General features: G+C 41.7%; 1 protein-coding gene across 3 annotated transcripts in view; it reads left to right on the forward strand.

Moving 5' to 3' along the window:
- Positions 1 to 274: 274 nt before the first annotated feature.
- The window catches only part of LOC131460388 (SLIT-ROBO Rho GTPase-activating protein 3-like), a 32,872-nt gene continuing 7,201 nt past the window's right edge, over positions 275 to 25,945 (forward strand). The window contains exons 1-16 of one of the 3 annotated variants that reach the window (XM_058630840.1): positions 275 to 867; positions 8,400 to 8,595; positions 11,865 to 12,027; positions 13,790 to 13,852; positions 15,724 to 15,915; positions 16,518 to 16,646; positions 16,730 to 16,951; positions 17,062 to 17,163; positions 19,452 to 19,649; positions 19,730 to 19,814; positions 20,752 to 20,779; positions 22,336 to 22,438; positions 24,211 to 24,271; positions 25,302 to 25,379; positions 25,587 to 25,721; positions 25,818 to 25,923. In XM_058630840.1, the coding sequence (XP_058486823.1) occupies positions 801 to 867; positions 8,400 to 8,595; positions 11,865 to 12,027; positions 13,790 to 13,852; positions 15,724 to 15,915; positions 16,518 to 16,646; positions 16,730 to 16,951; positions 17,062 to 17,163; positions 19,452 to 19,649; positions 19,730 to 19,814; positions 20,752 to 20,779; positions 22,336 to 22,438; positions 24,211 to 24,271; positions 25,302 to 25,379; positions 25,587 to 25,721; positions 25,818 to 25,923 (1,928 nt within the window). In that variant the 5' untranslated portion in view covers positions 275 to 800. Of the gene's footprint in view, positions 868 to 8,399; positions 8,596 to 11,864; positions 12,028 to 13,789; positions 13,853 to 15,723; positions 15,916 to 16,517; positions 16,647 to 16,729; positions 16,952 to 17,061; positions 17,164 to 19,451; positions 19,650 to 19,729; positions 19,815 to 20,751; positions 20,780 to 22,335; positions 22,439 to 23,306; positions 24,272 to 25,301; positions 25,381 to 25,586; positions 25,722 to 25,817; positions 25,924 to 25,945 lie in introns of those variants that run through there. The other 2 variants (XM_058630841.1, XR_009240384.1) reach the window with 2 other exon arrangements.

The following is a 25,945-nucleotide window of genomic DNA, read 5'->3' on the forward strand; positions in this document are numbered from 1 at the left end:
TTTCTGAGATGACTGATTTAATCTCAGAATTTTGATTTTTTTTTGCTGTATTTTTAATATTCTTTCTTTCAATTTTTTTTTTTTTACATGAGGCACTAATACTCTTCCGTAGAATCGACAGATTATTCGGTTATAATAAAATGATAGTAGGTTGCAGCATTAACTAAGGAGGAGAGCCTTAAATCATCCAGGAGAAGAAGAAGAAGAAGAAGTGTTGAGGGACAGAAAGGAGGGGCTGTGGGAGGAGTCTCATCTTGACTTTGAATCCATTCAGCCTTTTCTGCAGCACCACTGAACTTGCTGAGAGACAAATGCAGACTCCATAGTGTTGTGCAGAAACCTCTCACTGCTGCTGATGCTTCTTATTTTTTAATCCACCCCCCTCCTCTTATTATTATTCTTTTTCGCTGCCGTCGGCTTCTCCAGGCTTTTTTTGTGAAATGTCCACCAAACGTGACTTGCTGTCGGATTCACCGCGGAGTGCTGCTGCTGCTGCTGCTGGAGAGGAGGAGGAGTGGTCAGGGACGCAGATCATTGTGTACTTGTAGATCGACGGCGCCCCTGAACGCATCATCGCAGCGCCTCCAGTGCCTTTGATCTCTGAAGTTGTGCTGAGACTGGCGATGATTGGCGTCTAATTTGTTGCTCAGTTGTGTGGAGAGGACTCACGGACGGACGGACTGACTGACTCACGGACGGACTGACTGACTGCAGACAGCCAGGCAGGGGAGCCAGCGCTGCATTGTAGTAACTGAGACGCCGATTCCTCCCCGAGGATTGCACAACCCCGTCCGCTCAAAATGTCATCTCAGGCCAAAGTCAAGAAGGACAAAGAGATTATTGCCGAATATGAGACACAAGTGAAAGGTTGGTACCGTGCAGGCCTAAGCCTATTCTTTGCTATTCGGCATGTCGAGGCACTATTGCGTAACTTTACCACAACCTTTTTTTCCACTGCTTTCCCCAGTGCTGTGCTGTTGTGTTGTGGGGTGGGACGAAATGCTATAACAGTCATTATCATTCTGTCTTACACTGTCTACGTCAGTGGAACTCAGCGTTCAGCTATTGTTGTTAAATCAAAGATGTAACTTGGCTGAACCGGTTTTTTTTTTTTTGAAGATGTATCCCAGGGCGATAACATGCCCAGCCCTGCTGTGTTCAGGGCCATGTAAACCAGTGGAGCTTCATAATTTCTCTCCAAGTGCGGCTGGTGTGTCAGTGAGACGGTGCTAATGCTTGTACACCCACTAAGGGAATGTGCCAACTCACCTTGGACACATTTTCTCCTCCTGACAGACTGGAGGTCACGCATGCACCTATGCTCATACAGTACAAGGTCCTGGCAGGCAGCTTTTTGGCACCAGGACCTTTTTCATAAAGTGAAATGAATTGATTTAATCCAATGCATAGCCTCAGGGAGGTTAAATAACATCAGACGTCTCTGTCAAAGTTGCATACACATTGATTGGCTACTTAAAAGAAAGTCAAAATCAACAGGGGGAGGCACAAAGAAGCAGTTTTTTGCAGCTCCATTTTCTATCTCCTCGCTGTTATGTCCATAGATTGTATATATAATAATAAGGCCAGATTTTGTGATTTGACTGGGCATTCACCAATGTCATCCGGTACTAGCTGCTGAATCACATGGCGTCTACTCATGTGAGCTGCAGTGATTTATCCTCTATTTTCCCCTGAATGGGAACAGAATTTACATCAGAGAAGAGCTGAAACTAGCCGTTTAGATCCTTAACTCCTCAAGAAAATGTTTACAGACATTATAAATCAGATGAGAAGAAGGTTAAGAAGGTTTTCCTGTAGACCTCCATTCAAACAGAGTTCATTTCGCAACCACAGGAGTCGCCCCCTGGTGGCTAAATGCCCCTTCCGTCCTACTTCCTGGGCTTCACTTTTACAAACCAGTCTATAGTCACATGTAGCTTGATTAATTTAGCTTAAACTGGGCTAAGAATGTCCCCCCTTATGTCCTTAGACCTGCTTCTTGAAGGTAAAGGGTTAAACTTTTGAACGTTTGTAGAGATTTGTGTTGGTCATAAAAACGGGATCTGGAGTAAGTGTTATCCTGACACCCCTGGACAAAGTAGTAGGATGAGGGAATGCTCGGGGAAGGTCACACAGCAAACGGTTAAGAAAGTCCGTAAATAATGTATACTGTCTGTATGAATTATGAACCATGAAAGGATTTTTACTGTCTGCCACCAAGAGAGGGAAGGAAGTCAGGGACACTGACACTGTGGGTCGTCTTCTCAGCCTTTAGAGAACCTTTTCACTGCTCTTCATATATATCTGTCTTCATAGAGATAAAGCGTATTGGCTTCCTTCTACAACACATGATCACTTTGAACCAGATAGAGCTTCCAATTCTTTAGTCCATCAACTGAAAATTGTGTGAAAAAAGAGTTTTGCTCATTTGGGCTTTTGGAAGCTGTAAGAGTGTCTTAAATACTGAGCTTTAAAAGTTGGTCAAGATCGTTATTAACACTTGAAGTATATAAGGTCACTGGGAGTCTGGATCAAAAACAGACTAAACTTAAATCTGTATTACTGAGTAACTCACAGTGGCAGAAACCACAATATTAGAACTCTTGTTATTTTACTTGCAAAGTGCAGTTTTGGACAAAGTATATTGTTGTCTGTAATCTTGATCCATGGGCCTCAAATCTTTCATACAAAGTATCACATGAGAAAATATTGAGCTTGTTATCTCCAAAGTTAAAATACAGTGGTGTGAATATGCCGAGCAAAGTCAGATACAGACTTTTCACTGGAGGCAGATATTTATCCCCAATAAGATAATGCCCATTTCATACAAACATGTGAAATGGGCGAGGAAGGGATTTGTTTTAGGTTAAGACAGACAGGCAGCAACAACAACATTGCGCTAGTAAAGTGAGGCAGTTGCAAACCGCTTGTAGAATGGCTGAAAACATAAAGATGTGCCCAGGAAAAATCTCAGAAGCAAAGTCTGCTGCTCAAAAACCTGCTTGCTTAGCAGTTTAATGGGATAAACGATTCTTCTTAAATAGCTTGTTGTGGGGAGATTGTGGTTCTGTCTCCACTGCGCTTGGAGTCCTCAGTATCAGGAGATATAGGGTGATGTATAAAGTTTTCAGGTCACAAATTGCTTCACTTCGCTACACAAACATACCCCCTGGGCAGGTACAGACTATAAGATCTAGGCAGCGATAGCGTCGTTTTTGACGTTCATCATGGCAGAGGAAAACTGAGCAAGCGGCCACACACAAGTAAACATTGGACCAGCACATATCACTTCAGACACTGGTATAGTGAGATTAGAGGAAGCTCCACAGTTTGAGAACCAAGGCTCTAGATCAGGGGTGTGAAACATAACCCTAACCCTTCACTTTGTGCCTTTAGTAGATCCACTGTGATCTGTAAGTTGCAATGCACACGTGTTATTGGTAAACTTAATGGAAATCAAAGGCAGACATTTGGATTTTTGTTTATAGGTTATTATGCTGTTATTTTATTGGTTCAGCCTACTTGAGATCAAATTGGGCTGTATGTGGCCCCTGAACTAAAATGAGTTTGACACCCCTGATTCTAGATAATTGAAAGCATCTCAACATCCAATTTTAGTGTCTGGATTTCAGTTGTCCAGATAAACAGTTTACCTCTGTATTAGACTAGTGTGTCTAATGTCACAGAAAATGTAATGGGCGTAGCCACCTTTTACATCTTTACTGAGCTGTACCGCAAGAGCTTTTATTTAATGCTTGTTTATTGGATGAGAGAATTGACTCCTCTCTAATGCAAAGGTGTGCCCACTAAACATGCTGCACTTAGAAGCCCAGGTAGAGCTTTTCTTAAAGACTGCAAACAGGGAGAGGCACTTTGCCAAATCCTTGGCTCGATGTAGTAACATCCTGGAGTCAAGTGGCCATGGTTCAGGTCATAAACTGCTCTAAAGCCACATCTTTGTTTGTATGGTATACAAACCACACGCAACATGTTAATTAGTGAGGTTTAGCGGTGTTAAAAGTTTCTACACAGCCGCCACTTGTTTACATTTTTCTACACGGCCAATCGCTGCTGCGACTTGTTTAGATTACAGATACGAAAGTGGTACTAATCTGCTCGTTTTCCACATTTCACCGTCATTTTACTTCAATTGATTTATAGAAATGACATCATTTATTGGTATAGCTCTGCATTATTTGAATATATAAGCTCCACAGTTCAGCAAATGCCATTCAGATGTCCGCCGAAGCTCTGCACCGGCTCCAATTCCATTTTAGAAGTCGTTTAAAAATTCTGCTTTTTACTGATAAAGCCCCATCTTACCCCAACATTGTTTCCTATCCTGTCTGTTTTATGTATTTATGCGATGTGCAGCACTTTTGGTCCATAAATGTGGATTGGGTGGGAAATCTAAAGCCACTGAAGGTGGCCGGACTTAAGTTAGACCTCACTGTTATTGCAGGGAAGGAAATAACAAAATATTGTGAGCGTGTTTGTGGAATGAAGGGTATGATTAGCGTTATGGCGGCGACAGAGGTGCGGTTTATTTATTGGTTCCCTGTCTTTGTCTGTTTATTTGTCTTCGTCTGTCTCTGTCTGGTCCCCACACCGGCGTTGTGGCTGGGAGAGAGAGAGAGAGCCATCACAGCCCCCATCGCTCGTCTCAGTTTCAGGAAAAGCTTTTAAGCCGACATCTTAAGCTCATTTGCAAATTGGGCATAGTTCACTTCTGACACCGACACAAATGACCAATAATGCTGAGTTCAGCATACAGACATTCAAATATAGACCTTAATGCACTTGGCGTCCGGTGTGTTTTCAGGTCACGGGGGTTTTACAGGTCTGGACCTCTGTTGTCACATGTCAAGTCTGATTCATCAATGACTGAACAGTTGCTCATGAAGCAGCAGATGAAGTCATCAGTTGGTCATTATTTTAGTTTTTTATTTATAAACACAGCAATGTTTTCTCACCAGGTTTATTTCTGCAGCATTTTATTTCTTGTGGCTGATCTTTGAGGGAAAACAGAGCATTTATTTTAGGTGTTGTTGTTGCCGAGGGAACATAGTGCCCTTCAGAAATTGTAGCGATCTTTAAAGGATATTTGCCAGCTGAGATCATTTAAAAAAATCGAATAGATCTTTGGATGTGAGTGATATGATAAGTGTCACTCTTAAGAAGGTAGGAGCTCCCACTGCTACTGTACCCTCTGCAGTGCAGACACACCCCTTCTGCAGGTATTCATCATAATGAAAGAATGCTCGGACTGAAACTGTCTTGAAACGTCAGCGTTGCGTTACAACAACGAAACTGTATCTTTGTTTCCCGTTGCACTGGCGACACGTATGACACGTTGCTGTGTTGACAGATTCATATTCACAGCTGAACATTATGAGATTATGAGCATTATAAAGAAAACAATGTCTGGTATTCTGCCCGTCACAGCACCTTCTGGATTTTCCTGTCCTGTGATGCCCCCCCCCGCCCTTTTTCTTTAGGCACATCTGCATGGAAAGAGCGGCAGAGATGTGAACTCGTGCAAATAGACGGTGGAGACATACCGCGGTCATTAACGCATTCAGAGGACAAGTGTTCAGAGAACGCAGTCTTGATTTGTGCCAAATTATGTCAACATGTCGGTCTGGGTTAGGCCACGTGTGAGTAGCCACGCGTGGCTAACTGCAGACACAGCCCCAGAGAGAGCTACCGGCCTCCGCAGTAGATGTGCAAGGCTAGTTGGAGCAGGCTGCCGTGGCGACAATGACTTCTCACTATGTGATATTTGGTGCTCTCTGCTGCAGTGATGATGCACGAGTCTAATTAGCAGCCCTGCAGGGCGAAGCCATACGACCGGGCACATAACCTTTGCAGACACGCTGCATTTGAACTTGACGGATCGAGATGTTTGTCACCTTTTTAAGGATTCAATCACACACGATGGTAATAATAATGCTAAAGACAAACATCTGCAATTGTGCAATTGCACAACAATATCCTGTTGATTAAGTAGTTCCCTCCTTAGTTTTTTCCTGTGCTTCAGTGTTGCCTTTACTGTAGGATGTCCCTTCATTTATCCTTAAAGTGCGCATCGTCACGAGTCGCGTCGGTTTGGGCGGAATTACTATTACAAATGGTCCTATTGGCGTGATTTGTAAAGATCTTTGGGTGTGGACCGCTTTATTCATGTCGGTGACATCCTGCTCCCGAGTTGGTCCCTGGTCGCTGCGTGTGACTTTCTGTATCCATCAAAGGAAAGCAGTACCACTGTGAGATCAATAAAAAAGATGGCAAAAAAAGAGGCTGCATTTCGCCCCGTGTGGCTTAATTCTTGGTGTATTATTCACTTCTTGCCAGCTTCCTTGTAATTATGCATTACTCTGCTCGGGCTTGAATCCTTCATTGAATGTAATGCTCTGGTTGTGACTGTTTAAGTTCTAAAAATATCACGCTCTACGAGAGAGAGAGAGAACGCAAATATCACGAGTCTATTTGTTGCCTCGCTGATAAGATGATCCATTTTAATCCATTTATGTTATGTTGTCTGCTCATTCTTTCCCACTGTATGATGCTAAATGATTCAGCAGAAGTACAGTACATCGAGCTTCTTCCTGTCTTGAGCGTGATTGCGGCCATGTTCGTCCGCACAGGCTGTTTACTGTGTATTTCGTCGAGGGGGAAAAAAAAAGAAGAAAGTTGCCCTTGTCCTTGGCCATTATGCTAAACAGACTGACTGATGTCAGAACAGGGAACTGGCCAGCCCCCACTGAGATGCCTCCAGAGGCATGTAACCAGGCAACCGGACAACTATGGAGACCACGAGGGGTACTTCTCCAATCGGCAAAGGGACTACTTATTTACTCTCCCCGTTGGTGCGCTGTCATTCATATTTTTCACTCGCAGATGATGTGGGAGGCATTTTTGAAGTCCTTTTCTTCGAGATACAGAAACTGCATTTTCAAGTGGACAAAGGGCTGTTTCTTTCTTTCCCCGTGGGCCATCTTCTCCCATTGAGAAATTTCAACTGCGTTTCTCTCAACTGCTCGACAATCGTATGCATGGTTGAGACAGTCAGTCATCATGGAAGTGTCTCACACAGAGAGAGAACAGAAGCTTTGTTTAACCCCCCCCCCCCCCCCCCCACGCACACACACACGTGTGCGAGAGTACGGTGCACATATTTGCAATCATTTCACAATGTAATGGAACATATCAGCGTTTAGAGAAGAGAAAGTTATCGGGCGCCGCGTCACTCGCTGATAAATGGCTGCAATCACACGTCCCCGAGCCACTTAGCCACTGGATTGACGACGTCCCTGCAATAAACGGCGTATATAGATAAAATAAAACGTGACCTGTATTCCTTCTCGGTTTTAATGTACAACCATAAAAGTGCTGTTATTACCTCTGTGGACGTGTTTATACCTGAACTCCCTGAGGTATTTTGGAACAGTTCTCTACGGTAATAACACTGCACTGCAGCTCAGGTGAAAGTCATTTTTGTGGTCATTGTGGAGAAAAACAAGAAAACATGACGACACAAGACTTTCTGGAGAGTTATATCCTATTTGTAACTTTACATAAATAATTAAATGATTCATCGATTAGTAATCGATCACTAAATTAATCGGTTTGAAGCTTTTTTTCATTTTTAAAAACAAGATTTCTGATTGTTTCAGCTTCTTAAATGTGAATGTTTTCTGGTTTCTTTGCTCCGTGTAACAAAGAAATCATTTCATCATCTGAGAAGCTCATTATTTAAAATTTTTTTTAACGTTTTCTGGCATTTTATGGACCAAACGATTACTCCATCCAGCTGCAGCTCTACGGAACACGACGCTTACCCAAAAGTCAAAAATATTGGTTATATATTGTACACATTATGTATCTATAGATCTGTATTCTCACCGTACTTGTTTTTAAAATAGCAGACGGACAATATTTAAAAGTGCAGAGCAATCGTCTCATCAGACGAACGCCGGCATTTTGTTTTCATCGTACAAACTTTTCTAAAGGATGGCTCAGCACAAAGCATTTTTAGAAGCTGACCTATTTTATATTTTCCGAGCTGTCTGCTGCAATCATCAGACGTGCATCTCATACGCACGTGTGCTACCCCAGCACTTGGACACCCCCACATTCCCTCTCTCCCCTCACACACACACACACAGAGCAGACAGATGCAATTTGACAAACAGTTTTATCCAATTATGATGATTTTGTTGTTTCGCTGCTGGCTTTACTGTGTCCTTACATATTTCTACTTACTCTGACTGTGGGTTAAAAGCTGACCTGTGGCTCTATTTGGCAGGCAGACGTGAGGCCCAGCATGTAAGCCCACTCCCCCTGTCGGCCTCTGTTTGTTCTAAAGGTGGTCTCCCGTTTTTTTTTTTCACATGCAGAGATCCGTAACCAGCTGGTGGAGCAGTTCCGTTGTCTGGAGCAGCAGTCTGAGTCCCGGCTGCAGCTGCTGCAGGACCTGCAAGAGTTCTTCCGTCGGAAAGCAGAGCTCCAGCTCGAGTACTCCAGAGGCCTCGACAAACTAGCCGAGCGCTACGCTGCCAAGATCCGCACCTCCAGAGAGCACCAGCACTTCAAGTGAGTCCTGTCACTGTGTGTTTGCTAAGCACTCCGACGCCTGCATCATCAAATGTGTTTGACAAACAAAGTGTTAGGCGCTTAATACTGATCACTGACATAGCACAGAGATGGAAAGAACAGAGACGGAGGAGAAGAAAGAATGGCCGAGCAAGACAAAAGGGGAGGGGGGGGGGGGGGGGGGGTGAAAGCAGAAGAACTGACCTGAAATGAAGCCAGAGCTAAGGAAGCTTGTGGCCTCCGGCTGCTGTGTTTTTCCCCAACTAGGTCAGACTCTTTATCCCTCCTTTTTTCTCTGTGGCTGTCGTTTCACTTCCATTCTCAAACGGCTTCAAATCAGACTGCTGCACTGATACTTCTGTCCTGTCAATAGACACAACAAAAAGAAATAAACCAGAGCTTGTTTGGATTCTGAGGAAAGGAACAATAGAGGCCACCACGCTGTATTCCTTTTATCTGTTTGTGTAACAGAGATGTGTAGTCATGAGGCAAACACCCCGCAGCACACTGAGGAATAACTTCTCAGATGCTCTGACCAGCCTGCAGCGTGCTGTGGCTTTTTAGATCCCGCTGTAAATGTAAACGCTGTGTGGACGGTCATAAATAATACATCGTTAAAACCCTGACACGCGAAGACTCCACGATCGACGAGTTAAAGTTAAAACTGTAGTGTGTAACTTTTAAATGAACCCACTGTCACACAATCATGCTGCTCCACACAACTCTCTCTCGCTCTCTCTCTCTGTATTCTTTTCTCGTGTCGCCTGGCAACACTCCCCGCGCTGCTGCACACGGGGAGTGATTTCTTTTATGTCGAGACACACGGAGGCAGAGGCAACATTGCACTGGTAAAGCTCGATGTCTTTGGACGGGTCGGAGTACGAGTGAAAAGAAAAGAAGCGCCCACAAAGGTCTTCAGAAGTGAATTCCACTGATGGAAAAAACACAGTTTGACTGAATGAAGGTTTCAGTCAGGGCTAATGGTATAACTTGGCAGAACATGAATGAAAGACACTGCTGACAATTAACGTTGCATCGTTTCTGTCCACAAACACGAACAGAGGCAGATTAACACCAAAGAAAAAATCACCAAAAGTTGAACACAGCAGCTTTAAACTTTATTTGTTTCACACCTGTCACTGGTGCTTTATAGATAAATGTAAAATGTAAATGTATAATGAATGAATTGATTATTTACAAATAAGATAATTAGTGACTCTGTAAGAATGTGATAAGATTTATTTGCCAAATAAAAATGTACTAAAATTAGAGCTGAAACAATTACTCGCTGAATCGATTACTAAATGAGTCGTCAACTATTTTGATCACCGATTAATCGATCTCGGATTGTTTCAGCTTCTCAATTGTGAATATTTTCTTCGTTCTTTTGCTCCATGCAACAGAGAAATCATTCAAACTGAATCGTTGTGGTTCGTGAACAAAAACAAGACACGAGAACATCGTCAGCTCCAGGTTTGACAAACACTGATTGACATTTTTTTAACACTTTCTGATATTTATGGAGCATAATCATGAGTTGCAGCTCTAACCAAAATGATTTATTATTTTAATTTCTCTCTATATATATTCGTAATGAAGTAGCAGTGTAGTATAATGTATTATAGGACAGTGGAGAAAGTGTAATTGACATGTAGGCAGTTGTACACCCTACTTAGCTGTGTCAGTCATGCATAACAAACATTGGTTTACTTAGTCTTTCTCTGGCCACTTGGATATAAAGTGTCATAATCATGGCAGAGAGCTCCCTCCCATCACTAGGACACTGATTAATGAAGCATTCCCTGGAAGGGAGACCCTTGCATGACTTCCCTCCTCACCCCGGTGTCCCAGATTCTCTCTCTCTCCCCCGTCACATTAAATAGTCATCTTTTAACTGACTGTCAATGACTACATTCATACTCGCCTGTGACTGCGACGGACCAACTACTACGTCTGTAGCATTAATCATCCCACATCCACGTCGTCAAGTCATCAAGTCTCCCAGCACTCTGGGTTACCAGAAGCATGACATCTCGTTGATGTGTGGCACTTTTCAGATTGCAATTGCACTGGGTTTTGTTTTGTTTTTGTTTTGTTTTCCCACATCATACTTAGTCATCAATGAAGCATGAAGCAGAGGAAACTGACATTTAACTGAATGTGAGGAACACATCTCGTGAGACTGTGTGTGGAAACTGCTAATGAGTGAGTTTGTTATTCAGATCAGTTTCTGATTTAACAGCAGAGACGGTCGCATGCATTGTTGAGTTTTACCAAAAATAATCCCCTTTTAAAATAAAGATGAAAGCATTTAGAAAATGTCCCAGAATAAAAACAGTGTCAGTGTTTTTGAAATAATCCGACAGGAAACAAGTCAGTAGCACTCTTTCAATTTGAACTTCAAAGCTAAATATGAGAGAAAAAGCTTCAGACCTAGATGATATTGACACAGTTATACAGACAAACAAAGATATTGGCAGTTTTAAGAGGACTTGTATTGTTAATTCTCTATAATTGCATAGGTTCATACAAGTATGAATCAGGTTTTAGTCCATGATCACGGAACAAAAACAATTCTGTTCTCATTTCTACTGGATCCTGACTGAATTCAAATTTACATTTTTAAAATCACTGCGAGCGTTTTGCTCCTCCAGACTTTCCACGTGTATATTCTGGTTTATAAAATGGAAGTCGTGTTTGTTTACATTTTCTGTGGTTGAAAATCAATTGTGTCTGTGATCAAATGCTGCACATCTGCAGGTTATCTGCATTTTTGTGTCTCGTATCACATGAACGTCTTCAGTGCGTGGCTCTGATAGGAATGACTCCATTTCAAGTAACAAAAACAAACAAACAAACAATTGGAATGTTTTCTAAAGACAAAGGAAGAAGACACACAGACTCTTTGGTGTGAGGATAATTGAACTCACATGCTTCTCTGAGCAAGGAAGCAAGTGCAGTCAGCTTGCCCTGTGTGTGTGTGTGTGTGTGTGTGTGTACTGTTCCCTCCTTTTTCCCTCTTTCTTCACCACATGTGCAGCGACCTCTTGATCTCAGTGTTTTTTTTATATTGTGATCGGGAGACGGTTATTAAACTTCTCCTTTTCAGGTTCAGAAAATCCCCCACTTTTCTCCCCTGGGAAAGCATGTTCTTTATGGTCTGGATATCACAGATGCATTGATGTAGACGCATCTTAAACGAATGAATTTATTTTTTTTTTAGTTTCAAATAGTGACAGTAACAAAGTATCTCCCCTTGGCCGTTTCAGAAAGGACCAAAATCTGCTGTCCACCGTCAACTGCTGGTATTTGGTCCTGGAGCAGACCAGACGGGAGAGCAGAGACCACGCCACGCTCAGCGACATCTACAACAGCAACGTTATTGTCCGTCTGGCACACGTGGGCGAGGATGTCATCAGACTTTTCAAAAAGGTCAGCATCGGAATTAAAGCGACGAAAGGCACGTCACCCCGGCCGTTACTAACGCGCGCAGTCACAGGAATCATCTGCATGAACTGACGCCCACAGCTCAGAACTTGATGCCACGACTCCTGAAGTCAAACGATCATGTGTCAGGACATAATACGGATCAGTTTTCGTGTATGTGGAGCGTATTCATTCTGACTCCTTGATTTGCCATTGTCTTTTCATGTGACCAGTCAAATTTGATTACGCGCTAATTATCGTACACTTAGAACAGCAGCCCCTGCCACTTCATACTCCACTTAAAAGCTGCTTATGAGCTTTTATCCTTCTCGTAACCTTCTCGTTGATAGTGGATGCTTGTTACTGTGAGAGTGGCGAGTGTCTGCAATTAGATTTCTTCACTTAGACCTCTTCCACGCCGCGTATTGTCATGCTCAATATCACGCGTAATTTGCTCGCCGTGCTTTTCACACCTTATCTGCTCCTTACTCGTTTAATTTCACACCAGATTGACATTAACCTGGCGTTCATTCAGCAACGTGCGGACTAGAGCTGCAACTAATGATTATTTTCATAATCGATTAATCGGTCGATTATTTTCTCGATTAAACAATTAATCGTTTGGTCCATAAAATATCATAAAACCTTAAAAAATGTTGATCGGTGTTCGTCAAACCTGGAAATGATGATGTTCTCAAATGTCTTGTTTTGTCCACAAACCAAAATGATTCACTTTTAATGATTAATTTGTTATCCAGAGCAAAGAAACGAAGAAAATATTCACATTTAAGAAGCTGAAACAATTGGAAATCTTGTTTTAATCATGAAAAAAGCTTCAAACCAATTAATCGATTATCAAAATAGTTGTCGATTAATTTAGCATTCGATTAATAATCAAAAAATGGATTAATCTAGTTCTAGTGCGGACACAAATGTGTTGCATTTTAACAACATACGATGTGTTTTGCGTCTTTGGTTATGCGCTGATGCTGCATGGCTAATGCCTGATACAGCGGAGTGCTCGTGGTTCATGCAGAATCTGCCTCTGGGATCTTGAATCAGTGTCGTTTGACAGCAGCGGGAATCTGTGGTAATTTATGCCCTCTAGGGGGCTCTCCACTGTCATGAAGGAAGCCCTGATGGGAATGGGATGGCCTACAGCCAGAACGAAAGAGCCTGCAGATAAACTGTCTCCCTCTGCATGAAGTTAACTTGCGTCGTGACAACGAGAATCCCGTGAAGCTGCGGCGTTCCTGGTTCAGCTGCAGCACAGACTCCCGGTTAATAATCTAATAAACATGTGGCAGAAAATAAACGTTGTATGAAGAGATGTTTCCCCACGTTTGATTCTAGTCACATGGGAAAAAAAAAGTGCGCGGTCACTGTTTTGGTCGTGTCCTTCGTCCGTCTGGTTTATTTCCTACGGTCACGGGACACGTTCAGTTCACCGTAGGCTCTCGGCCGCTGTAACTGAGCTCCAGCCTCCGCTCCATGGAAAAATGCTTTGCAGTTACTGCCCAGTTCTATTTTTATCCACTTGTGCGCTGTATTAGATCTGTTTCTGCTGCAGTGTAATGACAGCGTTTCAAATCCTGCTGCTGACATCCCTCACGTATACAAAACAAAAACTGACGCAGCCTTCAAGCATTTCATTTTGCGGGGAAGTAATTGTTAGAAACGTTTAGACGTTTGGCCTATTTTATTATCCATGTGTCATTTTTGATCTCTTTTGGAGTTGAACTGTTTTCTTTATTTCCCTCCTTGACAGAGCAAAGACATCGGGGTGCAAATGCACGAGGAGTTGGTGAAAGTCACCAACGAGCTCTACACTGTGAGTGAAACACATATCATTGTCTTTTTTTATCTCTGAATGTTGTGTGCTGCCTTCCTGTACACCCTCAATACTAACGCTGAGCCTTCCGTTTGAACGGAACATAATTAAGCGTCTCACGAGTCGAGATCATGACTTCGCAATGCGCGCTTTTTGACCCACACACGTGCAGCTGTAATTTCCCCTTAAGCTTGAACCGATAACCTGAGAAGCAGCTGGCACTGACGCTGCACACGGCAGATATGCCGTATCAGCAAGTGCAGCCTCTTACAGGTCATTTATTTCTTCTTCAGAGGTCTGGAAAGGCGGAAATGTGCATTCTTCCCGCTGCTGTGAATTTCTTCATCAGCTGGAGCTGGAGAGCGGTTCTTGCCACACTGGCTGTGCTTTTCGCAGAGTCAGCACTCTGTGCTGCAGAGATTCACTGTGCTCCCTTCAGACATAAGCTGCTGTAACACACACACACACACACACACACACATCTGTGTGTTGTTACACACTGCACTCACATGCAGAACACTTATCTGACATTAACTGTAGTATAAGTGGTCGTGCCTGCGTTTACTCTCGATGCATCATCGCTTTGGCCGAAGAAACAAAACGTGGCGCAATGAAATCATGATCGTCTGCTGTTGACGCTGGACGCACTTCCTCCTTCAGGGTCTCGTTACACAATCAAAACATTATAGCAAACTATATTTAAACAGCTAATGGAGCAATAAAAGCTCACTTAAAAACAAGTTTTTTTCAGGCTCCATGTTGAGAAGGAGACAAAATATCCTACATCACAACAAAAAGTCACTAACAGTAATGAATGAATGAATGAATATCTTTATTTCATATAAAAAGTAAACAAAAAATTAGATCATTAAGCAGTACTACTAGTCTAGTACTAGTACTAGACTTTCAATTTGCATTGTAAGCTGCATTATTTTACATTTCAAACTACATTCCACAATCTACATTTGATATTTGTTGTCGCTTTGATCGTTTCAAACACAAATAATCCTCCTTCTCTTAATTTAAAGAACGTCTGAATGTGCAGAGGATCACAAATGGATCTGAAGTAAAAATACAGCCGTGGTACGAACCACATGAGAAATACTCTCACATGTAACATTATACAGCACTTAACTGCTCGACTCGTATTGATTATTTCTTTTTCCTTTTTCTTGGATTCATCCATTATTAAATGTCCGTCTGCAGCTTCCACAGACACAGCAGAAGGAATCTCTGTTGTCTGTTCGCATTCACAACGCTTAGAATTTGGACCAAGAGTTGCATCATTTGTTTTATCAGATACTAGTAGGGATATCGTGTCGGATACCGATATCAGTTATTATTTTAGACCTTTGAACGCTGCACGTTTGTGCCATTTCAAGTGATTTCAAAGATTACAGCTGTCTCCAACTGTGCAACAAATATAGTTCTTGCTGTCATTGATTTTTATTTACATTTTTTTAACATTCTCTGTGTAGTGAAGCACAAATGTGATGGATTATTATAGAAATACCTTAAATTGAACTAAACCATGACAAAAGGAGGCAAGTAGACCACTTTTTCAGTAACCAATATTAGTTTGAAATTCTGTCTTTTAATTATACTATAGTGGCAGCTATAGAGTTATGATTGATGCTGCTATCAGAAAGATTAAAAATTCATATTGATATCAGCCACAGTGTCAGCTACATAATGAGGCACACAGAGGACTGCACTGTAAACAAATCCCCCTCACTTGTCATCGATTGAAGTCATTTTTTTCTTCTCCTCAAAGTCACCTTCCTCTTAAAAAAGTAACTCGCCACTATGACGCTGCTGCCGTTGACATTGAGCGGGAATGTGATGTCATGTGATGTATTTTATGCTCCCAGGTGATGAAAACCTACCACATGTACCACACGGAGAGTCTCAGCGCCGAGATCAAGCTGAAGGAGGCGGAGAAGCAGGAGGAGAAGCACATCGGCAAGGCCAACGACATAGGCTCCAGCCTGCTGCGCTACGGCCACGACGAGCGTCCACAGCGACGGAGCTCCGTCAAGAAAATGGAGAAAATGAAGGAGAAGGTCTGTTCGTTACAAACCACTTTCTGTATATTCCGGCACTTTATGGCGTAACATTTGCACCATAATATATATTTTTCATAATATACTTATTTTCTACTTTCTGTCATATTTCAGCTTCTTAAATGTGAATATTTTCTACTTCCTGTCATTTTTCAGCTCTTAAATGTGAATATTTTCTACTTTCTGTCATTTTTCAGCTCTTAAATGTGAATATTTTCTATTTCCTGTCATTTTTCAGCTCTTAAATGTGAATATTTTCTACTACTGTCATTTTTCAGCTCTTAAATGTAAATATTTTCTACTTTCTGTCATTTTTCAGCTTCTTAAATATGAATATTTTCAACTTTATGCTAAAAAAAACCAGTAAACTTTTTAAATATTCCCATTTAAGATATATATATATATAACGCCATAGCACACCTATATTCATGGATGAGAGTGGCACAGTGAAAGCTATAAGACGCCTCAGTTTCCACATTGTGTAGAGTCGTAACAATACGCTAAATTGATTATAAAAGATAAAGTCTGTTTACTGTCGAGATGGCATTTTCCGTTCTGATTTTAATGGGATCTATTTTCTTGCCCCCCCACACACACTCTAGAGACAAGCCAAGTACTCTGAAAACAAGCTGAAATGCACAAAAGCTCGCAACGATTATCTCCTCAATCTGGCAGCCACCAATGCCCTGGTGGCCAAATACTACATCCACGATGTCTCCGATATGATAGATGTAAGTCAATAAAGAAATGCATATATTGATATGAGCCATCACTGTATCTTTGTATTAACTTTGTACGATCTTGCGTCCCTCAGTGTTGTGACTTAGGATACCATGCGAGCTTGGCACGCAGCATGAGAACCTACCTGTCTGCTGAGTACAGTCTAGAGACGTCTCGCCACGAGGGCTTAGACTTACTGGAGGGAGCGGTGGACGCGATGGACATCAGAGGAGACAAGCTGAAATTTATGGACACGCACAGCCAGATCTTCTGTCCTCCAGCGCGCTTTGACTATCAGCCGCACATGGGCGATGAGGTGAGTCACCGCAGGAGTCTCAAGGGTTTTACAGTAGTACTCGATTCAAAGTCTCTCTCGTCATGTTTGCCGTTCAAATCCCTCTGCTAATGTTCCTTCTTTTATCCAAGGTGTGTCAAGTGAGTGCACAGCAGCCTGTTCAAACTGAGCTCTTGATGCGCTACCACCAGCTGCAGTCTCGCCTGACCACACTGAAGATAGAGAATGAAGAGGTGAGGGTGCCATTTATTTTTCTCCTGACATAAATGGGAATGACTGGATCTGGTAAGCTACGTACATAAGCTATGAATTTGAGTCTCTTTCGCTGAGGTCCTAAGTCGCCAAGATCTTTAAACGCGCCAATTAGTTTGCGGATGACAAACTCAACAGAAGCCGTGTGTGTATGTGTGTACCAGGTATTACTAATGTTGTGGGGACCAAAACCTGTTTACACAGTCACATTATGGGGACTTGTCCTCCTTGTGGGGACAAAAAGCAAGTCCCCATAACGTAAATTACTACATTTTAAGGTGAAGATATGTTTCATGGTTAGGTTGAGGTTAGGGTTAGGGTTAGGGTTAGGATTAGGATTAGGCCAGTAGTAATTGTGGTTAAGGTTAGAGTAAGTCTCCAAGAAATGAATGTAAGTCAATGCAATGTCCCCTCAAGTCATGAATGTCGAACATGTGTGTGTGTGTGTGTGTGTGTGTGTGTGTGTGTGTGTCTTTTGCTGCGCGCAGTGACACATCTGCTCCTTTTGACGTAGCGATGAATGATGATGACTGTATGATCTCGGTGTTTCCTGCGAACTTTTCTAAAGCGGCACAGTCATTCAAATGAGCCGCACCTACGAAACCGCTGCACATAACCCTAATTTAACACACACACACACACACACACACACTTCTGCACATATCCGTTATTCCAAAATACACTTGTCGACATATTACTGCACATTTACTCTGCCAGGAAAAGGAAATAAAAAATTTTTTTAATGTAAAATAGTCCATAAAAGAGTGTTAAACACTGTTCTGTGAGCTATGTGTGATACGATACCACAGTATTATTGGAACCGTTTAATTCTCGGGGAATACTGTAATTAAAAGAGGATCAAAACCATGATCGTATTCTGTATGCATGTGTAAATGTGCAGGTTGTAAGTTTTTTGCTAGAGCTACAGAGAGATCAATGATGGCATTAGTGCAATAGAATTAATAAAGTAGTTCTTAGGGCTGAAACTATTACTCGATGAATTGATTACTAAATTAATCGTCAACTACTTTGACATCGGTTTGAGTGTTTTTAAGGAATCAAAACAAGTTTTCTGATTTTTCAGCTTCTTAAATTTTAATATTTTCTGGTTTCTTTGCCTCACGTAACAAAGAAATCATTAAAACATGATTTAGACAAAACAAGACATTTTAGGACATCATCCTTTGCAGGTTTGAGAAACACTGATCAACATTTTATGGACCAAACGGTTACTCGATTAATTGAGAAAATAATCGACAGATTAATCGATGAAGATAAAATAACCGTTAGTTGCAGTGATGGTAGTTATTAGCTGGTAATTGTTGACATCGACCACTTGCCAAAGAAGCCACAAATTTATGTTTTTTACATTTAGTTTGCTCGGATTCGGCAAACAAAAATATGCAGTGTTTATTTGTGTGAGCCGCGTGATTGTCACCCTTGCACAGTGTTCCCCTCATTTCAATATTTTTTTTTAGGTCGATACAATTTGAGATATTTTTTTTATGAGGGCAACAACAATTGGAGTGTGTACTTGTCATTTCGTCCGTCTCGCCCAGCACTCGTCGAGTTTGTTGAAATTGGATGCGCTTGTCTGTGCACACTGCTCTCCACTGGGACTTTCTGCTGGAGATCACTCTCGTATTACTCATTACAGCGACTACTAACTCCATGTACTTTGCTATATTTAAAACTGGGGGTTGGCAGCCAACACCCTCACTTGTCTCCCATCTCACACTCCTCTTGAGTGTCTGTGTTTTTTACGATGTTGTGTAATCTAGCGCTGACCTGCGGGGGTCTTCCTGCCTCCCATGGGAAGCCTTTGCAGGGATCTACCTGGCCCGCTGCCCTGGAGTCCCCAGGCAACCGTGACTCATGCAGACCTGTACTAGGATGTGTCGGGGCATGAATATGGAAATGGCACCCTCCATTTCCTGTCTGCGTCACAAGGCAGGGATATAGTTAATCTTCCATGTCGCGGTGCGTCATGCAAGGAAGATAATTACTCTGTTTACGGTGTGTCAGTCAAACTGCTGTGCCAATGCCCTGCAGCGGTATAATCGTAGGCCGCGTCACGTTGTTTACACCGTACAGCTTGTTTGTGATAATGCATTTAAGTATAAATACTTTACTTGCTGTTGTTTTGATGTATGCAAGCCAGCGATGTTCAATTTTACAAGGATTTCATGCAATTATACCGTAATATATCACAAAGCCGTTTGTGATTGCAGTCACGTTTCTGTTGTGCTCACGCCGCTCTTTCTTTCAGGTGAGGAAGACTCTCGACGCCACAGTGCAGACGCTTCAGGACATGCTCACCGTCGAGGACTTTGATGTCTCGGAAGCCTTTCAGCACAGCCAATCCACAGAGTCGGTCAAATCGGCTTCCTCCGACTCCTACATGAGCAAGGCCAGCATCGTCAAAAGGCGAGCCAATCAGCAGGAGACGGAGGGTTTCTACTTCACAGTGAGTTCTCAGACAAACGCAGACGCACCGCCGTTCAAAATGCATTCGGTGCAACTAACTTTTATCCATCTCGTGTGCAGAAATACAAGGAGTACTTGAATGGCAGCAATCTCATTGTAAAACTGCAGGCCAAGCATGACCTTTTGAAGCAGACACTAGGAGAAGGTGAGAGTTTGGAGTGAAAAGTATCGGTGATACTCAAGGATCTGTCTTTTTGCCCATTTTAGTTTGAGTGGAATGGGAGTAAAGTAGCAATATTAGTCTTTGGAGATTTCTCATTACAACTGCAATGAATTTATCTTCATGCAGCTTTGGATCAAAAATACCTCGATATTCAGTTCAACATTATCTGTGTGGAGTTGTATTATTTTAGGAAAGTTAAGTTTATTACAAGTTTTTACAATTTGCTAAATATACACACAGTAGCACATACGATCAGTGATCCATTGTTTATGATAATACACAAGTTGCCCTTATTATGACACATAGGACTTTTTTTTTTAAACAAATGACATCACTCGTTATAGCATAAAATATGAGCATCCATTTTGTACCTTGCACCTGCACCTAGAAGGTCAAACAAAAGACAGGAACTAATGCTGTGATTTGCTTATTTAAACCACTATGAACATACGACTAAATAAAGTAGTTCCATGCCGTTGTGTTGTGCTGCCCTCACCTCATGACTGGAGTTGTTGTGCGTTTGTCGGAGGCGACTGGTCAGTGTGAGACTGTGGGGTGCTGATAATATGATAATATGAAGTCGTCACAGTGTGCGACGCAGCTCCCGCAGCCTCCCACTCTTGTTGCCCCTGGATACATTTTCACTTTGCCGAGTGAGTAGACAGGGGCCGTGACCTTCTGGGGCCCTTGTGCTGTTTCTAGGGTGACCACTAAATGACCGCTGCTTGGCAGTGAGTCAAATGCAGCCATGTGAGTCCGTCTGAATAGATGCCATTTTCTCATAATGCCCCTTTCTGTTGCCCTTCTGCCAGCCATGTATATTTGGCCAGCACACAACTGTACTGCTAACTTCTGTGATTGTAAAAGAGTCGTAGACTAATTTAGTCTCTTCCTTTTGCTGTTTTTTTTTTCCTTTTAGGGGAAAGGGCTGAATACGGAACAACAAGGTAAGATGTCAAGTGAGAAGAGGGTGAATAAAGTGAGCCGTGATGTGAAGAATCCTCTGTGTGTCTTTGAATGTTTCAGAAAAATTAGACCAGAGTGTAGGGAAAGTTGGGTTTAGTCCCAACTTCCTTCTTAGTTGTTTTATTTAGAAATGGATTGGATTCTATTTAGAGAAAGTGATGCTCAGAGTTCTTCCTACGTTTAATCTATAAAATATATTACGACTAAGAAATGAAATGTCAGTGAGACGAATGTTCTGTCAAAACATAGTAATTCAGCAGAAGCCATATATTGATAAGGCAAGGCTTAAAACTAATTGAATACAGGGGGGTTTGGCTTTTACTTGATTTGATCGATTGTATATTTTTGCTCCAACAGAGCTACATTTTTGACATTTTGAGAAATATGCTTATTTGCTTTCTTGCTTAAAGTTTGATTGGATAACTAATTTATACGACATACCGCACTTCATACTCAATATGAAGCCATTGCTAACAGCTTATTAGCTTAGCATAAGTGTTGGGAGAACAGGGAGAAACAGCTACAGAAAGCAGCTGTTTAAGAAATAATGTGACATTTCACATTTGTGTTTAGTGTTGGACAAATGAGACAAACATTTGCCCCCATTTTTAGTCATTGTGCTAAACTAAGCTAATCGGCTGTTAGCTTAAAGGTCCAGTGTGTAAGAAACAGTCTCCAGGCGTGCCAGGGAACACACATACCAGAAAGAATGTCAACACTCTGTCTAATCTACATTTTCCCACTTCCTCATATAGCGCTTTTCCACTATACAGTAGCACGGCTCGACTCTATATTACTTATTATCTTTCCAATCAGTTAATTAAAAGTATTAATACACTACTTCCTGCATGACCGGAGCTGCTGTGGTGTCACTAAAAACACCAGAGTCTTCTGTTAAATATTCCAATTTTTGAAATTTCCGTGCTAAATATTGGAGATTAACACACGTTTTCAGGATTTGTATGTGTTTTTAACTGATCTACAGTTCACAGTTGTTCGGGTCGATACTTGGGTGTCGGACGTTGCGCTCATGACTCTTTCAGTCAGCGACCATTTTTAGTATCGGCTCAGCTCACTTGGAACCTCACCAGAGCAGGTACTGAAAAAAGTACCAGGTCTGTAGAGTCGAGCCGTGCTACAACTGTATAGTGGAAAATGGCCAATAGCCATATTATTATGGCTGCCTCTGTAAAGCAAAGCCCTTGCCTAAAGTACATATAAAAGGTTTATTCTATAGTTATAAAAAACAAATTATTTATAAAGTGATTTCACACTCGTACAAACATATTTATGGGTAGTATATTCACTGGACCTTTGCTTTATATTCATCCTAAGCAGTCAATTTTATCATCTTCCTCGCAGCAGACAGCAAATAAGCAGAAATGTTGGTAAAAAAAAGTGATTTATTTTGTAGACGTGTAAAGTGCTGTGGTAAATAAATGTCTGTACATTGATGTATTTACAACTGCATTATTATTTATTCTTTTTTTTTTATTTACAAATGTACCAACCGTACACCCCCCCACCATCTCCCCAGGCCCCCCACTCTTCCCCCTAAACCCCAGAGAATGCGGAAGTCTAGACCTCGCTCCATTTATAACCATAAGCTGTTTAACGGCAATATGGAGGCCTTCATTCAGGTATCAGCCCATCTGTGCTCTTTGTCTCTCCATGAGCTCAGCTGTCTCACAAGCAGTCCTTGGGGGGGTTCCTTTTGCCTTTTGACCACTCTTTTTTTTACGCAAACATTGGCTCACTCATGCGCTGACTTTCCTCTTGCTCATTGTCTTGTCTTCCAAATTTTCCAGTTTGAAAAAGACAGGGGTCCAATTCAAAAAAAGAAACCTGCAAACTTGTTAAAAAGGTGGTTGGATTCGAAAGCACCCACAGCCTCCAGACACCGAATTAATTTGACTTTATATTTGACGTCTGGCAACTCACCAGATGTGTTTAGTCTATGCAAATTAAACACATGACCACATCCACTCTAAACCTCAATCAGACCCGGGACAGGCAGACATTGTGCTCTGGCGGCAGTGGAGATAAATATCATAATATTTAATGTTTCTCAAAGTTTTGTGGTAGATATTTTAAAATAAATCTGTGACAAATGTTTCCCTTTTATGGTGTTAAGATTAACAAATGACAGTATGACACCTCAGGGTGTTCCAAACAAATGTCAAATAACGAATCCTTAATTTTACAAAATAATTGGCAGCAAATATATGAAATATTTGGAAATGAGAGTCTTTCAAAAAATGCTTTACGCAGCCCCCTCCCTCCCTCCCTTCCTCCCCTCTTTATGTAGCACCCTCTCTCCCACACACTCCCCACTGAGCCATGCCTTCATGTCTCACACCCCACAAGGCACTGATGCTTCGACTGTTCTCTCAAGCCAGGCCTCCTCTTTTTTTCTTCTTCTCTGTACAATCTGTCCCTCTCACTAACCTGTTGTGGTTGTTGTTGCTTCTCTTCCTCTGTCTACGTGCCTTACTGCTCTGTGCCCAGGGGAAGGAGGAATGTCCGTGCCAGGAGTCAGGTACTCTGTCTTATAGCGGGGCGGGTTCTTCGTCACACTTGTGGTTCGGTTGATGCTTATGCGTTACATGTCTGTGCCTCTGTCCTGTTGGGATTCCTGATGTGTGAAAAATAGTTTTAACCTCATTAATGGTGCAACATTTACATACATGCTTTTGCTTTGTTTACCAAATTAATAAAAAAAAAAAATTAAATAATTTATTCTGTCTATAGACCCTTTCCAGAGCCACATAAATATGCGTCCGCAGTTTGGGGTCAGAAAACACACTCGTACCATTAACTTGTAACAGTCCAACACGTAAGTTGCCTACTTGTAGTGTTGTTGGGTGTGAAAATAGACCAGCAAGTTCTTCAGAATCCCTACAGGATCTGATCCTTTTCAAAAAATAGACATCGTCTGTGGCTCCAAGCATTAAAAAGAGAAGACTAGGATGATGCTACTGCAGTCAAAGAGGCTCGCGTTTCTAGCGCTCACTTCATTTCATTTAAGTTATCAATTATCAGCTCTTTCTGTTTATATTACGATGAAAAGCCTGGATTTGACAGAAATATGTGTACGGGCTTAGTTTATCTATAAGGTAAGAGTGGATATCTGGTCAGACTACTGCCGTCGGCTAGTACTAATTTATTCAGGTATTGTTCGCGGTCCTTAATTGGCAACGAAAGAACATATTCAGAATTATTCGGTTGACGACCGTGAACATACATGCTCTTACCTGTTGTGACGTTTTCTGACCCCAAACTGCGTGCGCATTCTCACTAGGCTTGGAGTATTTGTATACAATGAAAGGGTCTATAAGCTCATGATTATTTGTTCTCAATGATATGCTGTTATTCTTACGAAGGGTTAATGAGATTCTCTCTGCTACTGTAGGATTCAGGGCAGCCTATACCAGTGGTGGTTGAGAGCTGCGTTCGATACATCAATCTGTATGGTATGTTCATGTCATGCTTTCATATCCACAACTTTATAGTGTGTCCCTACATATTTGCATAATTTGTGCCACTCTCAGTCAGCGAGCCAAGCCCCAGTTATCAGTGCTTGTATGTTTGCTAGTAAAGCAGGACTTAGCCCTTTAACAGCGAGCGTTTAATACGTTTGCGCAAGTGTGCTTTGCATTGCGGTACTTACACGACAGTTTGTGCTATCGGGAAAATTCAAACTGTTTCACGAAAGCTGAGAAGTTGCACATTAAAGCCAACATGTGGTTATTACGGTAATTTCACCCGTGCTTTAGCAGGAAGCCGGAGAATCTGCGTCTTTGTCACCAGAGAGGAGAAAGTTGAAAATGTTTTGGCCTGTTTTTACACATTGAGACAAAGACTGAACACTGTTTTATTGTAAATATGTTTTATAGTGTTCTAAATTCTAATTTAACACGCAAAACTTTTGTTTTTCTTCATTTTTAATTGTAAACACACTAGTTTAGCATGCAGTAAATTGTAAATAACTGCCAGATGTTGGAAGTTATTCTTGACAAATGGGCAATAATACTAACTCACAGGACATTTTCTGGCCTTTTTATGGTTAAAATAAGCAAAAAAAAAGTCCAGACAGACATTTTAAGGATTAGCTGTTAAAGGGTTAAACAAGTAACTATAGAAACAAGGAGGTTTGATAGTCTCTTTGAAAGGGAAATGCTGTGTTTATAATGTCATGCAAGTGAGATTTCATGGTATCCTATTCTTTCTATGATGATTTGTATTGAAGTGGGTCAGATAGGTCCAAAATGCAATGCAATGACAAATAACCAACTTAAAACTGAAAAAAAAAAGTCAAGAAAGAATGACATTTTCAACCAGTTAGTCAAGAAATCCTCATCATGGTAAGCATGATTACTCTTGTCTGTTAGCTTTCATATTCAATCTCCCCGTGTTGTTTTTATAAATGTGAGAGAATTATATAATGATTATGTGTTTCATACGCGAGTGTGGCGTTAATTACTCGTACTCACTTCTCCACAGGTCTTCAGCAGCAAGGTATATTTCGGGTTCCGGGCTCCCAGGTGGAAGTCAACGACATTAAAAATGCATTCGAGAGAGGTTAGTCCCTGTGTGTTCTTGGCCATTTCTCTTGATTGATTTGATTGATTGGATCGCATTTTTAACCACTTCAAAAAGCCACTGTCTCTCCTGCTGAGCTCCAAAGTGCAGCTAAAGAGCTTGAATGTCACATGCAACCCTGTAATGGACATGTGACCCGTTTTAGATTCATAATGCATTGGATTTCTATCTTGTTTATTTCTGTAGGAGAGGATCCATTGGTGGACGATCAGGCTGATCATGACATCAACTCAGTGGCAGGCGTTCTAAAGCTCTACTTCAGGGGGCTGGAGAACCCACTGTTCCCTAAAGAGCGTTTCCTTGATCTCATATCTACTACCAGTGAGTCACATTTCAGGATTACATCTAAAAAAATGTTAAGGCTTTGATTTAGTGTAGTTTTTCACAATATTGTTTTTCTTCTCTTCTTGTTTTTAGAGCTTGACCCTGGAGCAGAAAGAGCTCATCACATTCAGCAGATAATTGTGACTCTTCCGCGGCCCGTGATCATCGTCATGCGATACCTGTTTGCTTTCCTAAACCAGTAAGTCCCGTCACAACTATTA

This window comes from Solea solea, chromosome 6, assembly GCF_958295425.1.
Source record: "Solea solea chromosome 6, fSolSol10.1, whole genome shotgun sequence".
In the NCBI taxonomy this organism is placed as follows: domain Eukaryota; kingdom Metazoa; phylum Chordata; class Actinopteri; order Pleuronectiformes; family Soleidae; genus Solea; species Solea solea.